Genomic DNA, 12,722 nt, shown 5'->3' with positions numbered 1-12,722 from the left:
AAATATGAGACTATGAATCTTTGTTAGGAGAAACTACATTTGTTAAGATGTATTTGTTCACTTAAAGTTGCAAACCACATTTGCCATTTGCTGTAAAATGTGAGTTTTCACACACTATACTCGTGATTATTTACATCTTAGTTCTGACGTCACTGAGTTTGCTATCATTAACTCACTCAAGTTGCGTGAAAGTCCTGACGAGTTCTTTGGAACTAGAAACACACCTAAGAGCATTTCCAGTTGTTTTTTGGTTTGTTTGTTCATTTGTTTTGTAATATGCAGGTAAAACAGAGAGTTTAATGATTATTTTTGGAATACAGTGCAGAATCTCCATTTTCTCTCTTGATAATAGTGGATAATATTTAAGAAGCAGTTTATATGAACCAGGCATTGTGCTGGTACCTGGTCCATGGTACATAAATCATTCTATTTAACTCACAACAGTTCTACAATTTTTATTCTCTTATAGATGAGCTCCAAAGCAGCAGGGACCATGTACCATCATAGCTTTATCTGAGTCCACACTCTTAGCGCGTAACTATACTGCCTTAGTAACAAGGAAGATGGATAAGATGTTTGAGAAGGAAGAGAGTGAAAGGTTGGGGGCAGGGTAAGGACTGAAGAACTATTAGGAGCACAAAGTGAGAAATATTGGAATGATCAGGATTGGGGCATGCTCAGTACCTGTTCTCAGTTTCAACAATTTTCGGTTTTTCTCGTTTCAACAATTGTGTTGAAAATAAATTCTATTTTTTTTAAGGTTTATTCATTTTTGAGAGACAGAGCGTGAGCGGGGGAGGAGCAGAGAGAGAGGGAGACACAGAATCTCAAGCGGGCTCCAGGCTCTGAGTGGTTGGCACAAAGCCTGATGAGGGGCTCCAACTCACTGACCGCGAGATCATGACCTGAGCTGAAGTCCGACGCTCAACTGACTGAGCCGCCCAGGCACCCTTGTTGAAAATAAATTTTAATTACACTGTTGTCTATGCTTACTAATTCAAAGCAGAAAATCAGTTCTTAAGATCTACTACAACTTTATGCCACCACCCTAAACATCAGTGATACTCAAAATCTATCTCCCCTAAAAGAAAATATAAATATATAAAAAAAAATTCCACCCTGGGGGCACCTGGGTGGCTCAGTTGGTTGAGTGTGCAACTCTGGACTTTGATTCAGATCATGATCTCATGGTTCATGGGGTCAAGCCCTGTGTGGGCTCTGCAATGGCAGTGTGGAGCCTGTTTGGGAATCTCTCTCTCTCTCTCTCTCTCTCTCTCCATCTCTTTCTCTGTCTCTCTCTCAATAAACATTTTATTTTAATTCCACCCTGATTATATAACCTTTACAAATTCTTATGTCTTTTCAGAATATATCCTTCTTTTGATTCAACTGCAACTCCAGAGTTGCAGTCTAGGTCCCCCTCAAATAATGGTTCCCATGAAGCCTTTTCTAACTTTTCTCTGAAAAGATCCCCCTTGATTCAAAAATGTTCATCGCTTTTCTGTGAGTCAACCCTGAAAATCACTTTAATTTCTAATTAACATGCCACATATCATGAGCATACGAAGCTATAGAAAGACAGGTTTAAGACTGCTAATAATTAAAAGCAAACTCATATCGGAGAAAGCACAGATGCAAATACTAAGAAGTTGAAAAAGTTTAGCCAAAAAGTCATCCTGGGTAAGAAAGAGATTTCCTGGAAGAGAGATCAGAACAAAAGGATATGGAATAACATAGAAGTTACATGGAAAGAAAAGGAAGTAGGATCAATGTGTATGAAAAAAACCTATTCCAGGAATTTACATATATACAAACTAATTTAATTCTCCTAAGAAATACATTCCACTGTTGTTTACACTTGCCAGACACAGAAGCAAACAAAGCTTACATAAGATAATTTCACCTAAGTAATGGAATCAAGATTCACATTCATGTTTGTCTCACTCCAAATTCCCTTTGTTTCCAATTTTTTAAATATTTATGTATTTTGAGAGAGAGAGCAAGTGAGGGATGGGCAGAGAGAGAGGAGAGGGAGAGAATTCCAAGTAGGCTCTGTGCAGAGCACGACGTGGGGCTTGGTCCCACAAACCATGAGATCATGACCTGAGCTGATATCAAGAGTTGAACTCTTAACCGAATGAGCCACCCAGGTGCCCCCAAATTCCATTCTTTTCATTCATTCATTCATTCATTCACTCATTCATTCACTCGCTCACTCATTCTATTCATTTCATTTGCTCTCATAAACATGAGTTTCTTACACAAGATAGATATTTACTAATTTTGAATAGTTGAGTTAATATATAGATAAATAAACAGATAAATAAACAAATGGGCAAATGAATAAAGTCTATGAGATCATTATAGTCTGATTGTTAGCACCAAATCCATTCTCAAATTTTCCCCAACTGACTCTGTTAGGGATCTGGAATATATTTCTGGATAAGAGTTAGGTTGGATCCTGTTTCTTTGAGACAACACAGGTCTCAAATGAAGCAGGTAGAACAAAAGAAAGATCTTTTCTCAGCCCATTTCTTAAGCTGTACTCTTTGCTTTATCTCATGAGGAATGGGGAGAAGCTAATCATTGTTTGGGCTTTTTAGAAAATATCTTGCTTGGGGCTCAAAGTTTGGATAGAGACCAAGAAAGAGAAGCAAAAAGAGAAAAAGGAGATCTAATTAAGAATCTAACTGTAGCAGTGATTTCAATATCTGAGGCACCTGGTTTGCATATTCTCCAGAAACCCTATACCTTACATTTAAATGGTTAGCATACCTTAAGGGAAGCAGAACCAATGCATTTTCATGCCAAAGAAAATTGATTAAAAACATATAAAACACACTGAAATAAATAGAAACATGAGCCAAATTTCTGTTAAGTAAACTATTGTAACATAAGGTGGTATCTTTCTATTCCTTTATGACATGCTAGAAAGAGATGATCCAGAAAGTAGAGAAAATAAAATGTGTCCTAAGAAAGGGAAGGGAAGGGGGTTGGGAATGAGGTCGGGAAGAAAGATAATTTTGGAAGTAGCAACTTGCATATTTCTATTTGTGGCATAGGTTGTCAGTGAATTAAAATAGGTCTCATTTATTAGAAATGGATAGGCAGTTCCTGACTTAAAAGATCTAGTGCTTCCTTAGTAATAAAGTTTTTAAAAATTCATTGTTTGAGATCTTAGAAATACAACATGCTGATTTATGGACCTCTGAACACATTTTGGTCAAGAAAAAGGAGACAGATCTCTCCTAGAGAAACAACAGGGGTGTCAAGAGGCCCAATTCAACATGAGAGGTGGGGAAGTTCTCAGATCCACAGATCCACAGCCCAGACACTGGAAACTAGAGTCCACAGCCCCAAGCTCATGGTCCCATCCTCTGGAAGGACTGGTGAGGAAGAGTGATAATAAGTGGGCACACGATAGCTGGAAGGTTCCCTGGTGACAAGCAGAAACTTGGTAGACATGGGAAGATAGAGTCAATGACTGTGGTCACTCAATTCCTGGGAAGACAGGACCCCCCTCTGACAGATGAAGGATGTATTAATTTGACAAAGTGCCACAGACTGGGTGCTTAAACAACAGAAATGCATGGTCTCACAGCTCTGGAAGCTGCATGACCTAGATCTAAGTATTGGCAGTATTGGTTCCTTCTAAAGGCAGTGAGGGAAGGATCTGTTCCAGGCTGCTCCCCTTGGCTTGTAGGCACCCCTCTTCTCCCTGGGTCTCTCAGTATCTCCTTCCTTCTATGCATGAATATCTCTTTGCCCCAATTTCCCCCTTTTTATGACAACAGTCATATTGGATTACAGTTCATCACAATGACCTCACTATTGAACTCGATTGCTTCTCTAGAGACCTTATCTTCAAATAAGGTCACATTCTGAGGTAATGGGGTTTAGGACTCCAACATATGAATCTTGAGAGACACAATTTAACCCATAACAAGAGACAAACAGTCATTAAAGTGGGAAAAAAGGCATTTTAAAATTTTGATTAGATAGTGTCTCCAAACGTCAATTTTTTCTAGGTCTAATGAGGACTTGGGGTGAATTGTCTCCTCAGGAACTTTATAAACCCTTTCCATTGGGTGTGTGTATGAGGAAAACAACTTGGTAGAGTCCTCCGGGGTTTCACTAAATCAGTTATCTAATGAAAAGGAAATTGATCTCCCTTTGCACAGACATGGCTGAATATGTTTTATTCGTTTACTTAAGAGACACAGATCATCCCTTTCTCACATATAGGACGAAGGTGACTATTTTCATGGCCAATAATCCGGTAATCACCATCCATGCAGCACCGCAGGGTGCCTGCAACCCTCCACTTCCTAGTGTCTCATACTGACAAGGTACCAGACTCTTCTATTTATGTTTCCTAAGGAACCAAGCAGCAGAATCTGGGTTCATGAACAGAGGATCACGTATTTTCAACTGTCAACAAGTAAAAATAATAAAGCCAATAATAAAACTGCCTGTATCATCTTCTTAATAAACATTACTGCAAGTCTATGGTGACACAGGAACTGAGGAGAGGAGGGTGGTCCTTCCTCTAGGTCAACTGTATCTGGGAAATTAAGATGGGATGCATGAAGCTGGCAATTCCTAAAATACTCTGGAAAAGCAACAGACTAAAAACTGTAAAGGCCAGATATGTGCAGCTGTGAACAGTGTCATCAGGGCCACATTTGCAAATCATCTTGAAATTGTTTGCCTTTGGGAATGTTTGATTAAAAAGGCATTATGACATGGGGATTGCGAAATTTTAAATGGGAGCTAGAAACTTTTCGTTCAAAGACGTCTGATCTACAATGAAATAAAATACCAACAAAACTAATTAAACTGCAAGCATTGTAAGATAAATGAATAGAAATGCTTAACTACTCTTGGAAGTAAGTATAGAGGAGGGTCAACATTAATCAATGGGACACATGGAAACATTTCTTTGGTCTGACAGTATTACTGGTCTAGACGGCTCAACCAAGATAAGTGGTGCGTGAAACATAAAGATGGGGGAAAGAGAAAAGGAAAAGGAAGGAAGTAAGGGATGGTTGGGAAGAGAAAGAAAGGGACATTCGAGAAGGATAAGAAACATAGCATGTGAGCATAGCATTAAGCCATTAACTTAAGAGATCATTTATCACTGGTTTTGCTGATCAGTCTTCTGAAAATTTAAAACAGCGCTTTCTATAGAGGGTTGCAGTTGCTATACTCTTATTTTTAAGCAAGTGTACTTTTGGAAATCCCAAGTTTCTCATTTAATTATAAACATTTTGCTCTTTTGTTAAAGAATGACTCAGGCAATAAAAATGTATTTAAGATATTTACAGCAACGATTCTCAAATTCGATACCTCGGAAGCACTTGGGAAATGGTTTCTTGGATTATTTGAGCAAAGATTCACATATACTCTATGCTAATTGCCAGACAATTTTGTGGGTATTTTACCTATATTATATCTTTTAATTTTTATAATATTATAATAACCCAATGCAAGAGATACCCTTATTCCCATGTCACAGATGAGAAAAGTGGGGGCAGAGAGAGCTCAAGTCAATGGCACAAGATCATAGTGCTGGGAAAGGCAATGCCAGGCTTTGCTTTTGAGTTTTCACATTACCTTCTCTCTCAGTCGTGAAGGCCCCTTCCCCACAGCCACCTCTGTGCTGGTGGGATTCTGACCTGCATGTTTTAACAGGCATTACTGAAACGCACCAGAGTTTCAAATCTTGAGTGATCAAACATAGTCCAATCTACAATGCCCCGAGATTACCCTGTTTATTTATTTGGAATTCCAGATCTCTACAAACAAATCAGATCCTGATATTAACATGAGTTAAAAAGTCAATGTCAAGAAAGGTAGCCAGCAAGAAAGACGTAACCCGCGGACAACACTTCCTGAGGAATACGTGAGCTAAACTTTGTTTTACAGCCTTTATCCCCTCTCATTGAAACCTGAGTCTACTTTGAATGGGGCAGAACTTGCAAAGGAATTAGTCTCTGGGCACCAGAACCAAATTTTAGCATCATATAATTTAAGCACTGAAATTGGAAAATGAGTCAGTGGAGTTAAGCAAAGACACCAAAACAAGACCCTGGGTTGGAGGTGTCCCTGATGTTGGTGCTCTCTCCAGTTGCCTCCAACAGACACCGGGAAACCATGACCTCTGTTATGTCTGTGCCTCCAGCCAGCCACCGTGACACAGCTCAGTCAATGAAGCAGTATTAAACAAGGTCCTCTCTAGAGAAAATCAACTGTCTTTCTGTCTAGGGCTCCTGCCTAACTATAAGAGTAAAGGAGCCCTGGGGACCAAGAAACCTCAAGTACCCTCTACTTTGAAGCCGCTGAATATCCAGAAGTGCCCTGGAATAACTTCTTCCTCTACCTTTCTTGTTCCTGCTCCCCTCTGCATGCCACGACCCATGCCTGCTCATGTACCATCCCCTCTCACCCCTGCACTGGAAAGGGAAGAAATTCATGAACAGAGAGCTCCCCTAATCCTATGTCACTTTCCAGAGGTTAGATGAATAAATGCAGAGTAAATATGGAATTGCCTTCTATATGCCACTCCTGTGCTTTCAGTCAGCAAAGGCTTGGGAGAGAAAGAAATGAAGCAGGAGACAGGGACACGCCAGCCTCAAGAAGAGGCCAGACCTCCACAAAGTAGCAGGAGAGGAAGGTGTTCACACACACACACACACACACACACACACACACGTCTACTAGTCTCTACTCTTTCTCTTCATTTCACTACTTTCCACTGGGTCAAAACTTGTTATCATCTGGAAAACATTAAGCCTATGGGTCTTAGTTGAGCCGTGGCCTTGGAGTAGAAAAGCTTCTGTGTCCAATAGATACACATAGTCAACCTTCACTAAGCTGCCCAATCAAAGAAGGAACAAAAATAAATACTTACATAACACTCTTACATGATTTATTTTGCTTAAGGCATTTAAAACATGAAGACAATTTCCCTTTACATGCAACCAACATGTCTATGGAGCGCCTACAAGGATGTACTCCAGGCCATTGCACTTCCTTCCACTCACACATTCCACATCCGATTTCTAATGCAAAAGCCCTTTTTATTCTGCCTTCCATTTTAGCTATCACAGTCTGTCACAATTGCTATTCTTCTCTCCTGTATTTATAGTGAGTCATTACTACTCATCATGAGGCCATCTGCACAATGTCGCTGGGTAGTGACACGTAGCCTTTGTTCAAACCCTAGGGTGCTGCATCTTGCAGGATGGATATTAATGCTACTAAATCCATCTTCAACATTTCCAAACAACAGCATTCGTAACAGCTATTATATCTGCACAGTAGCAAGAAGAGAGGGTGCAGCGTGTTATTAGCAGCAACTGCCCATTACAATAGAATTATGATGTTATAAGCAGAAAATAGATTTCCTTTTCTCTCTCTGTAATGTTGTACTTTATATTCTTGGAAAGACAATCCCTGCACAGAGGTGGTTACAGTTGTCAGGCATGTAGTATGATGTCACACAGCTATGAGCATCTCCTGTGGGCTCCTGGCTAGATGTTAACCCTTTAATTTAATTTAATTTAATTTAATTTAACTTGGTTAACCCTTTAATATAACCATGGTGGTACATTAGAACCACATGTGGAACGGCCTGAGGAGCTCAATCACTTGGTTTTTAAAATTGTTCATTTTGGGGGGGACCTGAGTGGCTCAGTTGGTTGAGTGTCCGAGTTCAACTCAGGTCATGATCTCACGGTTTGTGAGTTGGAGCCCTACATTGAGTTCACTACTGTCAGCCTGTTAGCACAGAGCCTGCTTTGGATCCTCTGTCCCCCCTCTCTAACCCTCCCCTGCTTGTGCTTTCCCCAAAATTATAAATGCATATATACATACATACATATATACATACATACCTAAGTCAATAAATAAAATTGTTTATTTTCTGCTTGGTTCGTATGTCTAAAATGGCCCTTTGTAAATTCTGTTGCATATTCAGAATTAAGACACCACTGATTTAAGTTGTTTCCCAGTATTTAAAGACCATGTCAAGTTCTGTTGGTGTGTAAAGTATTTAAACATAAGTGAGGTGGTCCATCTGACCTGTGATTTGTTTCATGATCGACGTTTTACGTCCCAATCCACCAACGTGGACACATTATATTTCTCTATTAAATATGGAAGACTATCCTTCAAGTGCCCAGGCAGTGCGTTTTCACAAAATATCCTAAAACCCAAAGTCTCTCCATTTACCTCTCCTTCTCCCACATGTGATAGAGACATTAACTAACACAACAAAATAATAGTGCGGGCTTAATGACTAATGGCCGCTGAAATTTGGCCCCGGAGCTGTTATATAAAGAGGAGTAACTGAAGTTGTAAGGAAGTGGGGGGCGGAGCACATCTTCTCTGAATGGGGCAGTTTGTAGTCTGTTCCAGGCAGCCTCAAGCAAGGGAGCCCAGAATAACCAGAACGTCAGAAATTTAGAAGATGTCAGACCTCCATATTCTGTGTGATTTCTTTTGATTTTTAAATATTGGCGACTGATTTGGAGTCTGATGAAAAGCCTATGGAAGAAACTTGTGTGTGGGCTGGATTTGGTAGAGGACCTGACAGTTTGCTATCTGTGATCTCAACCTGTATAACACTCCTCCTTGACTCGAGGAGAGTCAGATGTATGGGGAAGAGAAGGGCATCCTTGCGTCCCTGTGAGGACAGCTGGAGGGTTGTGTCACTGTGGACAATTTTTGCTAACTTTATTATTTTGGTTAACAACTGTCCTATATCCAGTGAGCAAAGGGCCACTCTTGTGATAAGACAACCGTTTTGAAGAAGTTCTTTGAAAACCAGTATTTGAGAAAGGCATGGTGCCCACAGCATTGTGTAGGCTAGGACTTTTGTTTCAGTAGTTGGGAGCTCGTAGGAAAGAAAAATTCAAAATGTAAAGATCGTAAGATAAACTTTTTAAAAGTAGCTGTTTGATGTGAATGTAGCTACTTCATCTTTCCCTGGACTTATAGAAGTCCTGCAGAGTGCTTCTTTTTGTAACGCTGCAACAGAACCTGCTTTTACATGAGGAAAGTTGTTAATTTAAACATATACAGTAAAATTGTACAGTCATTTTATCAAGCAGAGTTACAACTCAATGCCATAAGCCACCGCACTATACTTTCTGAGTGTCTGACACCACATATTTGACTTTTGGTGTCTGTTGCATCAGTTCCTTGATCTTGAAATTGGAAGGAAATGGCAAGAGACTCAAACGATGTGATATTTCTATCAGATATTTTCCTTTGTTAAAAAAAAAACTTGGAGTCAAAGAGGACCTGTGAAAAATAACAAAAGCAACAACAAACCACAACAATGCAATTATTGAAAGTTAGGTTGGGACTCTGGACAGAGACGTTTCCATGGAAGGTATATTGAAGAGAGACCTGGGCATTGCATGCAGGTTTCCAATATCTCAGACAGAATATCACCAGCACATGTTGAAGCATCTTGGATAGAGCAACTAAGGTAAAGACAGAGACATATTTAACCTAATGAAGCTTGAACATGAGGGTCCTCTTTAGGGTTCTTTGTCTGACCTTTTCCAAGGCTCCACTCCACTCCTCCAGGGAGGTTCGGGGGAACCCACCACTCTGGCTGTGCTGCCATAGTCTGGGAGTCAATCATTTGTCCTTGTAGTAGTGCTGGGGCTGTAGGTGGATCCAGAAGGCTGCCTGTATTACCACTGGCTCCTAGAATCAACCTGATGAACCTCAGAACTTCAGGGAGGTGTGGGGCACCTGGGTGACTCAGTCTGTTAAGCATCTGATTCTTGACTTCGGCTTAGGTAATGATCTCATGATTTATGGGATTGAGCCCTGTGTCGGGCTCTGCGCTAACAGCATGAAACCTGCTTAGGATTCTCTCTCTCTCCCTCTCTGCCTCTCTCTCTCTCTCTTTCTCTCTCAAAACAAATAAATAAATTGAAAAGAAATAAAAGACCTTCAGGGAGTTTTGAGTTCAAGAACGATTAGAACCAAGACACTACTCGGCTATCCAGTAGAAGATCACTAAAATTGAGGATCCATAGCTGATTGATTCTCACACAAGTCAGCAGCCTCCAGGGCCGGCAGACTGGGATGGGGAGGTGAGGCAGGGACACCAGGCTGAGATAAGCCTGATCTCAGGATTGAAGCATCAGCTGAGGAGAAACGACACAGGACATTACAGATGTGGCGTTACTAATAAATAGCAATGTTGAAAGGACCTTTTCTGTGTCATCAGAAATAATTTGAGTATTTTTTGGTACATAATTATGGAAGAAAAAGTGATTTATATTCTATTCTTTCTACAGAAAATGATGTTGACAAAATCATTGTCATATGTGAAAGTGATCAAAGACTATGCAGGCCATAAATATAAAGGAAATGTTACAGATGATAGTGATGATTTTGATATCATATTGTTGTCTTGATTTTGTGATATTTGTGTTTTTATTGTCATCCTGTAAGTTTGTATTTGCTAATATTATTTTTGTTCTAAATTAGCATTCGTGTTTATATCTACTACTATATTCATAATGTTGTATTCTTTTTCTTAAAGAGGTCCCCCCAAATTATAAACTTCAAGATTGCAAGCTGGCGTCCTGTCTAGTTAGAAAGCAGGGACAGAATCATGCACCAAAAGCAGGGAGAAAAACATAGAATCTGCCATGACTGGAGATACTCAGAAAGCATTCAAAATTTTAAGTATTGTGGGAAGGTAGACCCCAGGAAATTTTGCACATATAAATGTATCATACAAAAGCCATGAATTAAGTTCATTTTGAACCAATATGATAATGATTGCATTAAAAGACAGAATATCCACAAGTTCTCTAGGGGGACAGAAGAAGTTCCAGAGAGTTCTGTCCCTCTTTCTACCACTGTATCTTGTTTCTTTTTCTAAACAGTAGATTTTTACAACATATTTGCTCAGGATTATGCCCATTTCTAACTTCTCTTTCAATCTCTTTGGCTTCCTGTTATAACAGCCCTCTAGACTGGACATAGTAAGCATTGTTAATAGTAGGTACTGGATGCAAAATTATATTAGAGAGTGTAAATAAATGGCTTGATGTAGGGGCAATCTTTAGAAGGTTCCTCATCAAGACCAGATTTCTGCTTCTCAGACACTGACACAAAGCGGAGATGACTGCCTCGAAATCCCCACCTTAGGAAGAAAGCATTCCTCGGCCAAATCGGAGCACATGTACAACTAGTCATGACCAGAAAAATAAGAGGGGCTTCCTTGGCCATGACGGAGTACGCATTAATTACATATCGTCATAGCATTTGTAACATGGATGTAATTCTTTGACATAGAGCTATAAAATGAGTGCACCCATAAATATAAGATGAAGAGAATTAGTTAACTCCAATTACAAAGAGGATTACTGAGTTACATGTATGCAAATGAGGGACTCCAAATCTGGAAAAGATGGCACTGTAAAGTGCCACACCCATTGCTGAGAGTATATAAATGCCTTACTTGAGAAGCAATATTCAAGCACAGAATCTTCTGTCACTCAGCTGAACTCCCATCTCCTGCCAACATGTCCTACAGCTGCTGTTCTGGAAACGTCGCCTCCCAGTCCCTTGGGGGCTACCTGCGCTACCCAAGCTCCTCCTGTGGCTCTTCTTCCCCCAGCAACCTGGTCTACCGCACTGACCTCTGCTCTCCCAGCACCTGCCAGCTGGGCTCCTCCTTCTACAGCGGCTGTCAGGAGACCTCCTGTGAGCCCACCAGCTGCCAGACGTCCTGCGTGGTGTCCAGCCCCTGCCAGACGTCCTGCTCCCTCCCGAGGACCTCCACGTTCTGCAGTCCCTGCCAGACGACTTATTCTGGGTCTGTGGGCTGTGGGTCCAGAAGCTGCTATTCTCTGGGCTGTGGATCCAGTGGCTTCAGACCCATGGCTTGCAGAGTCCAAGGTTTCCCTTCCATGAGCTATGGATCTCAGTTCTGTCACCCATCCTTCTTGACTTCTAGGACCTACCAGTCTTCTTGTTACAAACCAATGTGTAGATCTGGCTTCTACTGATCACTTTACTAAATTTCTAACCTTACTGTTCATCTCACCAATACCTCTACTCATAACCTTTATTGTCTTCATCACTTGCAGGAAGAATTAGCTTCTTATTCTTTGATTATCAAATTCTCACCTAGTGTCTGCCCCCAAATACTGGCTGACAGATTTTATTTGAAAAATTCTCCAATGAATATACTCCCTGAGCATAAGGTCTAAAGTCTGCATTGCAGATAAGATTCATGTTATTGGATTTTCTTCCAAAATTGTATGAAAAACCAAATGACTATAATCTAATAAACTTACTGCTTCTGATATCCAGCTGTTTATTGTTGTTAGTTGTTTATTGGCTAAGTTTTTTACTGTGATAGATAAAGAAGACATTATGAAAATATCTATCTGCATCTGGAAATAGATTGGAAATCTTGAGAAATTGGGGACTTGAACTAATTTTGAGGGACCTCAGACATTTTTCTTACTTAAATTACAGGTAGTGGAAGACTATTTTGCGAATGGAAATCTCAGATTCAGGAATGGGATTGATTCCCTCACAAGAAGTGGTAAGGTAGCAGACTAGCTGATAGTTATATAAGGAATGCAGAAAACAAAAATAATGTTTAGATTTATATGGTGAGGCTTGCACATGAGAGAAAAATGGAATTGAACACTAATGAAAATGACTATGTA

General features: G+C 40.2%; 1 protein-coding gene across 1 annotated transcript; it reads left to right on the top strand.

The window, feature by feature from the left end:
• Nucleotides 1-11,506: 11,506 nt before the first annotated feature.
• Nucleotides 11,507-12,352, top strand: LOC122492320 (keratin-associated protein 13-1-like). Its single transcript, XM_043596035.1, has one exon. The coding sequence runs from the start codon at nt 11,565-11,567 to the stop codon at nt 12,048-12,050; it is 486 nt and encodes a 161-aa protein (XP_043451970.1). The 5' UTR covers nt 11,507-11,564; the 3' UTR covers nt 12,051-12,352.
• Nucleotides 12,353-12,722: the final 370 nt, after the last annotated feature.

The sequence above is a fragment of the Prionailurus bengalensis genome, chromosome C2 (assembly GCF_016509475.1).
Source record: "Prionailurus bengalensis isolate Pbe53 chromosome C2, Fcat_Pben_1.1_paternal_pri, whole genome shotgun sequence".
NCBI classification, from domain to species: Eukaryota; Metazoa; Chordata; class Mammalia; order Carnivora; family Felidae; genus Prionailurus; species Prionailurus bengalensis.
The sequence above is the reverse complement of the archived record's forward strand: the minus strand, read 5'-3'. Positions and strand labels throughout refer to the sequence as shown.